The sequence below is a fragment of the Triticum dicoccoides genome, chromosome 2B (assembly GCF_002162155.2).
Source record: "Triticum dicoccoides isolate Atlit2015 ecotype Zavitan chromosome 2B, WEW_v2.0, whole genome shotgun sequence".
NCBI classification, from domain to species: domain Eukaryota; kingdom Viridiplantae; phylum Streptophyta; class Magnoliopsida; order Poales; family Poaceae; genus Triticum; species Triticum dicoccoides.
Genome location: NC_041383.1, coordinates 766,622,160 through 766,631,872, shown reverse-complemented (window position 1 = coordinate 766,631,872; position 9,713 = coordinate 766,622,160). Strand labels below are relative to the sequence as shown.

The 9,713-nt window shown below is 43.4% G+C and overlaps 1 protein-coding gene across 1 annotated transcript; it reads right to left on the bottom strand.

Moving 5' to 3' along the window:
- Positions 1-1,121: 1,121 nt before the first annotated feature.
- On the bottom strand, positions 1,122-2,216 carry LOC119361353 (BTB/POZ and MATH domain-containing protein 2-like). The gene has a single exon (XM_037626602.1). The coding sequence runs from the start codon at positions 2,214-2,216 to the stop codon at positions 1,122-1,124; it is 1,095 nt and encodes a 364-aa protein (XP_037482499.1).
- Between the last annotated feature and the right edge of the window lie 7,497 nt (positions 2,217-9,713).

The window sequence follows — 9,713 nt, the reverse complement described above, 5'->3', positions numbered from 1 at the left end:
TTGAAGTTAGGGAGAGAGCTTGTGGTACCGATGAAGTTGCTAGCTACAAGTCCTGATGATATGTGTTGTTGGTGTGGTGTTCAATCCGAAGAAGTAATGCAGTGAAAGTGTGTGTTGCGTAGGCCTCGGTTAGTAGGTGCATTTTGAGCTTAATGATGTAAGATGAAGCTGATGATGTCAAGTCAGAATCCTGTTGTTCAGGTTTATTTTGAAGCTAATGATGATGTGTCCTATTTATGATATCATGTATGAACATGTTATTGGAGATATATGCAGTTTTTGCTCTATTCTCTCGCGTGGTTGTGAGTATGCAATTTACTGTTGTCAAGATTAATGAATGGGAAGTGGAAGTGAGTATGCAGTTTATTTTTGTGAAGCGAATACAATTTTTTTACTTGCAACCATTCTTTGACTATTTGTCTCATCTTTGCAAATAACATATCCTTTCTACCCACTTGTAGTTTGGCGGGATTGGTATCCATATGAGGAATAACCATTGACCATTGTTAATAACAGCCCTTACCCGAGCCCCGTTTGACCTAAAGTATTTACAATTCATCATTTAGTATATGGATACCAAATGTTTCCCGCCACATTATTCGAGGCGTGTGCTTCCCGCACAATGTCTCCCACTTGTGTACTAACAATGATCATGGTGGTTATCCACCCCTTCTCCTACACACGCACGCACGCACGCACGCACGCGCGCGCGCGCACACGCACACACACACACACACCTCCTCCCCTCACATGAGTGGTGATCGGAGGAGAAGCCACCCCGGTTTATTACACCGTCAGATTGTAATCTCAACAAGTCAACATGTATAAGACAACAAGTAAAACAAAACTCCAGATATTGCAGTCCAAGTCATTGCAAACCATAACAAGAATGAAGCAAGCAAAAGGAAAAGATCATGGTCCGCCACTCATTCATCTCAGTAAGTAAAGAGTATATACAAGTTTCTTTTTCCGCCAATAAACATCAGAACCAGCAAGGAACGAACATACATAGCACTTTTCATTTGTTGAGGCACACATGCAAGCATACACAGAGAACTATGTTAAATCATGCACATATATTAAACTAACTTATTCGTGCGCAACAATACTAAACCACCGTACTAAATTTCCATGATAATATCCTTTGCCGCTTTCATTGTATCCGGAAGGAGACTAGCAATTAGCTCCTTAAGGGCAGACGGGCAACTCCTCTTCAGATGCTCGTAACCATCACTCGCCATCATGGCCTCCAAATTGGAGGGAGAAGCAAGGAACCGTAGGCAAGCTTCCTTAAGTCGCTTGCAGCTATGCTGCTCAGCTAAGGCCAAACTGGTAGCCACCATGTTGGTATCAATGTTGCTGCATAACTTGTGCTCGCATATCAGTTTTAGCCTCTCGACATTGTACCTGTCAGCTGCCACGAGCAGATGGCTAGCCATCACCACATTTTGACGCGCCTCACCTTGGTTGCTAGCCATGTTCTGAAGATCGGGAAGCGAGTCGGTGTATATGAAATGGAGTAAGCACCTGAACACATCGGATTCCATCTCCTTGATTTCAACGAGATTGTTGGCTTTCTCCTTCATCGCGCCGAGGAGCTCCGCCTTGAATACGGATGACCTAGCAGCGAGCACAACCCTATGGGCCAAGAACTTGTCCCCGCCGACAAGAAAGGTGATGTCGGCTCCATCCATGCTCTCTAGGAGGTTGCCGAGATGCTGATGCAAGTCGCTTGGAGGAACCATAGTTTCTTGATGGAGGGTATTATTATTCTTGATGACTGTTAGGTCGCACCTGATGCTGAAACAGTCATCTATTATATGCTCGGGCTGCTCAAAAACATCCCGTATGACAAAGTAGTCACATGTTGAATCTTTCCGTGGGAAGATACAGTCAGCGACGGCACAACCGAGTTTCTGCACTGGTAGCCCGTCCTTGCCTAGTATACAAAATTTGACTTGGGCCTTGATATCCTTGGCATCAGCTGAATGAAGAACCAGGCTGACGAGTATGTTGTGACCAACATGTTTTTCCGGGTCACCACCGTTTGGGTAATACACCATGACCCAGTGGTGACCTCCAACGCTGAAAGGGGGAGAAGCCATGTACTCACCCTTGTTGTATAGTCCCTTGGCTCTTGAGTGTCCATCCACCTTGAGCAAGTATGACCCTCTCTCATCTATATTCACGGCAGAAACCTTGCACTCATCTGCCATTGAGAAGAGATTGACTAATGGATAATGGTGTTGACGTCCACCGATTCTCGACGAAACTGCCCAAGATGCGCTGCTTTTTCTGACGAAACACGCTGGTTGATTATTATTGCTCTGCTGTGTTGATTACCAACCGAACCGACTAGTAGTACACAGCTTATATGACATACAAGCCAACTTGTACTAGCCGGAAAACAATTTGGCATTGTATACTAACTCAAATACAACGGCTAATTAACTCTGGCTATGGAAACCTCACCCATCGATCAAGATTTCCCCTAACATCGCTCTATGGCTAGAGGCCTTGTCTTAGTACATGTATGTATGTATAGGACCTCCAAACTAATTAGGAATGTTACTCCGATACGGCGACGAGTTTGGTGAGAAGCGGATCGACGGCTGGACGTGACCTTAGACTCATTTAATAAGCATTAAGAGCATCTACAGGCGGACCTCTTAAACCCGTCTCATGCGTTCGGACGAGCCGCTCGATCATTGCCCGATCATGTTTTTTCGACCCAGACGGACGCCTCAAGCGAGACTCAAACGCCCGGGCTGACTGACACTCTCCATATCCAGTCCAAATATGGGATGGATATGGGGGCGTCGGGCACGCCCGTCACGTCGGACTGACGAAGGGTCACAGCCGGAAACGCCCTCAAACCCGGCGGTCCGAAGCTCGTCTCCTCTGTAGGACCGGTGGTGTCGTGTGGCGCAGCTCCGGTGGGCCGCATAGTGCATTGCCCGGCTATTTAAGTCGACCGGCGGCATCGAAACCCTACCATCCATCCACATTTTCATCTTCCTGTCCGCCGCCACCACTTTTCACTCCACACGTCCGCCTAGTAGCCATGCCCCCACACCGCAGGGTGATGAGCGAGCCATTTCTGACGCTGGAGCACCGGCTCGAGCTCCTTGAGCAGATCCGGGCTAGATGCGAAACCTGGATCACTGCGGGGCTACCTCCGGATGCAGTGGATCCGGAAGAGTTGGAGGAGAAGGTGGTGGTGGAGCAGGAGGACGAGGAGGAGGATTTTGAGGAGGACTTTGAGGAGAAGGGGGATGAGCCAGAGGAGGAGGATGTGAGGGACGCCGATGACGAGGATCTGCAGGCGGAGCAACAAGCCATCCTCGATTCCCTCCGTCGGAGTTGGCTGCGGAGGCAAGACGCCGTCGGCGGCAGGAGATGGAGGCGCAAGAGACCGCGGAGGAGGCGGAGATATTTGCCTACATGGATGAGGTCGAGCAGGAAGAGGATGAGTCGGATCCCTCCTACCCGCCTGTCCAGCCGGCGTCCGACACCATCGCCGTGGACATATCCGACAACGAAGAGTAGTTAGGGTAGTATATAGGATTTCTTCTGCATGCTTTCTATGGATTTAGGGGATGAAATATGAGAGAGGCAGATGCAAAGTGACTAATTTGAGGCGTGACCAGTCAATGCCCGCAGACGCGCCCGGGCGCGTCCGCGGGCGTTTGAGTGGCCGAATTTGCAAAGTTCGGCTGTAGATGCTCTAACTAGCAAGGAACATAGACGGTACTAATTCGGAAAAATACATGGATGAACCCACATATACATGAATCCACTTTGGAAAACACGTTCTAATGAGTGCTCCGAAAATTTCATGGGAAAATAATTGTTCTTTTGGCCTGTGCAAAATGGACAAAATAAATTGTTGCGGAACGCTATTTAGGACCACTGAAATTTGTCTTTCTGGCCAACACAAAATTAAAACAACATTTTTTCCGCAAAACTTTGCACCATAGTCATATTTTGCAGACATGTACACATGAAATTTTGTTTTGAATTTTTTGAAATTTTAAAACACATTTAAAATACCTTTTTGAAAAGCGGTTTCATATGTACCCGGGTTCAGGACATGCCTTCTCGTATTATTTCAGTTAAATTCCTTGCAAACCATAACTAGAACTGAGGCGAGCAAACGAAAAAAACAGTACAACCAACATGCATCTCAGCAAATAGAAAATCCAAGCAACAACCAATCAGTCACATTATACCTGCAATCCAGACATGTATATGTAGATAGAAGATTTTTGTTTTCATCAAAACCAACAGGCAAAACGAACATAGATAGTGCTTTTTCGGTTGTGGGCAGGTACACATGCAGCCATACTTTTTCTTTCTTCCAGATTTCTGCTTCGGCTTTCTCAGCCTTTGTTTTCCGAGCCGTTTTTTATGGATTTTCTGCAAGTTACTTTCTCTTTAGTTTGATTTTTGTTTTCATTTGTCTTTTGTTTATAAATTACTTTTGTATATGAATTTTCCTTTTCTTTTTTATGTTTCTTATGTGTATGAATTCTTAATTTTTTCTTTTATTTTTAATTTCTTTCTTGTTCTAATTCTTTTAAGGAATCTAAATATATGTTGAACATTTTTAAAAACAATTTTAGAAATTTATTAATGATTTTAAAATAGTAGTCGATTTTTTCGACATATATGTAAATACTAAAAGATATTTGTATGCGAAAAGCATTTTTACTACTATCAATGTTTTCATTAAATACATGGTGATTTTTATCGAGCACACATTAAAAATGCATTTTTAATAATATATGAATATGTTTTCAATAACATGCATTCTTTTAATACAAGTTACTTATTAAAACTATAAATATTTTTAAATACATGATGAAATTATTTTGTAGAATACACGATGAAGAATTTTTACATGCATCTCAAACAATTTTATAAATGTATGAAAATTAAAAAAGTCCAAATATAGTTTTAAAATATTTCAGAAAAGAAAGAAAAACATGAAAAGTATTTTGTAAGAGTAATCTTCTATATCTAAACAGCTAGCCCCCCACTAACATATTTATCTCAACATGCAAGTATGCCACCTCATCACTCAACATGCATAGGAAAAGGCCCACCTCAACATACAACTATGCATATTAATAATTCACTTCAACATTCAAACATGCTTGCATAAATTACATTCTATTATGCTATTTACATTTAATTCTTATATACTTTCAAGAACTATCATTTCAAATATTCATGTTCCATATAACCAAAACCTCATTCAAATATTGCAAAATATACCCGCAGCAACGTGCGGGGCATCATCTAGTAATAGAAACAACCATCACCAACTCAACCCATTGTAATTAGGACCGATAATATGGCTTGTCAAGTTGTAATAGCTCATCGCATGCACGCTTCTCGTGCTAGGTCATGAGAGATTGCTTTTACTTATCTACTTATTTGTCTTGCCATTATTATCGTATTTGTATTGTTTGGTGTGTACACTGTACTTTTTTTGCGGGTAAACTCTTGCATTACTCTTCTTTTTTTTTTTTTGAGAATCAACTCTTGCATTACTCAAGTCACATTGTCCATACAATCAGTTTTGGCTAGCTCCGAAGAGTCTACTGGGCGAGAACCAACCCAGGTCACCGTTCTTCTCTCAAGTCTAAAAAATTTAGCTAAGCTATTACCAACCTAATTTTGGTTGTGATTTACATAGTGACACAAGAATCACGAAGACACATAAGGTGCCTAATCTCTCTAACTATGGAAGAATAAATCGATCTATCAAGATCCGTAGCTTAAATCAGCTTGATTGCCAGGATGGAGTCCATTTCGATGATAATTTGCAAGTCACTTCCCTGATTGGCTCCATGCAAGAACAAAGTTCAGCTTCAAGTACTTCCCGACATGAAAAGAGTTGTCTACAAGCTGAGTAGGTAATGCTACATCTATCATCTCACAACAACATACCTGCTCTAGCCATACCATCCTCTGCACCATACATGGTTTGTACTCCCTCCGTCCCAAAATTCTTGTCTTATATTTGCCTAGATATGGATGTATCTAATACTAAAACATGACTTGATACATCTATACTTAGACAAATCTAAGATAAGAATTTTAAAATGGAGGGAGTACTTTGTACTATGCTCATTGCTCGCAAAGGTATGGTAAGTGAACAACGAAGCATGTTTCACGCTGGCCCTGGTTTGTGATCTCGAGAGAATAGGTGGAAAGTGCCCACGAGATCGGATAATATGATTCCCGACCCGGCCGGCCCGGCAAATCATGCCATCCATGCAAATTGCAGCTAGCACTGGGGCATCTCCAACGGCACGCCGCAATTTTTTTCCCGCATCCGTTTACGGACAGGGGGACCAATTCGTGGACATTAGTGCGGGAGCCACCAACCAACCGTAGCCGCATACATTTTCCGCATTTAAACTAACTGAACGAAATTCTTGCAAACCGACATATTCATTAAAGGTCGGATAAAAAATAGCACAAATCATCCATACATAGTATGCAAATTAAGTCTAGTACAAACGATGTCTCAAATTCGACTAGATTCAGATGTCCAACAAGTTTTTCATCGGCAGATCATGTCTTTCCACACATACTCCCCCTTCAGCTTCTTCCAATAGTGTGTGCACGTAAGTGGCCGTTCCTCTGCCCTGTGGTACACCACGGCAGCGCGTGCGGGCTACATATAAAGTGCAGACAAACATTGAGTGAATAAATGAATCAAAAAATTGAGCAAGAGGAAGCAAAACTTATGAACTCGTCCTTTGGCGCATGCAATGGCTAGCTTGCATCGAGTTGGCGTACCGCGTCGCAAAACTTGGTGATGCTGGTCTGGATAGTGTGCCAGCGATACGACAACGGCCTCATGTTGCATTGTTGAATGATGTACATGTTGTAGGGTGCAATGTGCTTTCGTGCGTGAAACTTTTCATGTAGTTGCTGCCAGAAGGCCTCCCCTTTGCTCCTGCATACGAAATCCGTGGATACGGCCAACCACGCATGGCACAACAACTCATCCTGCATGGCTGAGTAGCTCACCATCCTTCGTACTCTAGAGAACAACATAGCATTTGAAATAAGCTCAATGTCATTTGACCGAACACCTGCCGGGCGTGGTGTCCGTCATGAAGGTCTTTGATAGGGGGTGGAGTATACCTGAGTACAAACGGCTCCAGGGTGGACAACTCCGTCGTAAATGCGAGCACGCGTGTCGGTGCTGGTTGCGGACGTCCGGCAATCCCTCTGTGACGGTCGGATATGTACAACAGTGACAACGGAGGTGGAGGGTGCGGATGCAAAGTAAGAGGGAGAAGGGGCGGAGTGAAAGGAAATGAGACCGGGAGGGGGATTGGATGGGCCGGGGGTGTCAGAGTCCTACGTGTTTGTTGTCCGGACTCCCACAAATCTCCTCCCATTTGTCTCTAATCTGCAGAACAAAACGCGTGCAGATACAGACCCACGTTGAATGACTTTCATGGTCCGGACATCACGTTCCGGACGGATGCGATTAGCAGTCCGCCTTGGAGGTGCCTTTTTTACTCTGGTAGTAATCATATCAAGCAATGGATACAGCTATAGGACAGCAAGTTGGTACTCAACAACTCTGCACAAGGTCTGCGTGGTAAACGATGCTGTGTTGATCTGAATCGTGATACTCAAACGGCGTGCGGGCCTCCCCACATGCATGAAGCATGATGATAAATGGAGGTGCAACACTAAAGCTGACGCGTTTGGTGCCCGGCGTCGTGTATAAATGAGACCTCCGCATCGCTCTCAGAACTCACACCGCTCTCCCCCCACCAAAATCAAGCACTACAGCTACCTGCGTGGTTCAGATTGACGAGAGAGTAGCAGCGTGCAGGTGCACTCTGTTCACTTCGGCTAGCTCCACCTCCACCACCATGGCCAACTTCGCCGCCCAGCTCAAGGATAGGTTTTTCGGCCTCGTCGACCGTGTCGCCGGCTGCGGCCGCGCCGGGGTCAGCGAGGAGACCACCAAGTCGGCGCCGGCGCCGGCCGTGCAGGAGGTATGTTCACATTTTACCCGGAAGGCGGGAAAACACAATTCGACAGTGTTTTCTACTGTACAATACTTACAGAGTTACAGTTGTGTAGCTAGAGAACTCACCGTGCCGCTCATTACTCTTGCAGCATGTCGAGATTCGACCGAGAGGCCCCGGCGTGTCAGGAGGATCGGAGGCGGGAGTCAATTAGACACCGCAAGTGCTACTCGATCGCCCACATTCGTGTGGCTTCCCTTGTTCTGAAAGTTGAAACAAAGGCTTTGTTTGCTGGAGATTTTCAATGTGTGAAGTGTGCATGTGCGTGCGTGGTCGCGTGCTGTGTTTTCAAGTGTTCAAGAAGATTTTTTTTGTTCATGCCATGACATGACAAATTGAGTTTGATAATTTCATTGTAACATTGTTATTTGATGAAGCAGTAATTTGATCAAAATTTTACATGTTGTTCAAAAGCTATACATGTATGTCATGGTAAACGGCTACCATTGTTTCAAGAGAATGAAACAAATTCACCCCAATGAGGTAAAGAAACAGGAGTGCCTAAAACTCATCTAGCTGAGTTATAATATGGTCTCATTCACCTGATGTAAGCTGATGTCACGTGATAGTTTTCCTAGCCCGCTTTTGGTTGTTCCTCGTAACCAGGCCACCGAAATCCAACGCGGTCTAGTGGTAGCCTCTATTGGGCTGTCAAATTGTTTTAATTCCCGCACAGGCCGTTTGGGCTTTTCGGCCTGTTCACAAGTCATTGGGTGTTAAAACAAGCCGGTCCATTGGAGATGCAGTGCTGTATCACATGGGTCATAAAAAAAGGCCGAAAAAGCGCTTATATGGGATCTTGAACTCACGATCTAACAATGCTGAATGCGTGCTGTAAGCCACCACAGCTGATGGGCATTGTTACACCATGAAACTTTCAAGAACTATCTATCATGAGAGATCGAACAGTATTAGTACCTTCTCAAATATTTCTTGAAAAAATATATTTAAAAAACTTGAAAACATCTTTAGAAATTCCCCGAACATTTTCTGGACTTATGAACAAAATTTGAAAACATTAATCTTTTTTGAATTTGTGAACAGATTTTGAACAAACCGGAAACATTATTTTGAATTCCCCAACTTTTTTGAATTTGTAAACAAAATGAAATAAAGTAAACACAATTCAAAAACAGGAACATTTTTCAAATTTCTGAACAAAATTTTAAAACGTGCGAGCATTTTTTAAATTCACGGACTTTTCTTAATTCATGAATAAAATTTCAAAATATGAACATTTTTTAAGTTTAGAAAGTTTGTGTAAACACAAAATTTTGATAAATTTGCAAATATTTTTTGAAAATAATGAACATTTTTTAAAAGAGAAAAAACTTGAAAAAAAGAAAAATAAAATGTAAAAGGAAATAAAACGAAAAAAGAAAAGGGAGAGAACATGTAGTTGCAACCACCCTAAAAAGTTGCCACTGCGACTACCCTAGATAAACTTGCAGTTGCGATAGGCCTTAAAAAACATGCAATTGCGACTACCCTAGAGAAACTTGCAGTTGCGACCGGCCTTCAAAAACATGCAATTGCGACTACCCTAGAGAAACTTGCAGTTGCGACCGGCCTTCAAAAACATGCAATTGCGAATACCCTAGAGAAACTTGCAGTTGCGACCGGCCTTCAAAAACATGCAAT

Coding starts and splice junctions, on each gene's coding strand:
- LOC119361353 (XM_037626602.1), bottom strand. CDS start 2,216: ATGGCAGATGAGTGCAAGGTTTCTGCCGTGAATATAGATGAGAGAGGG.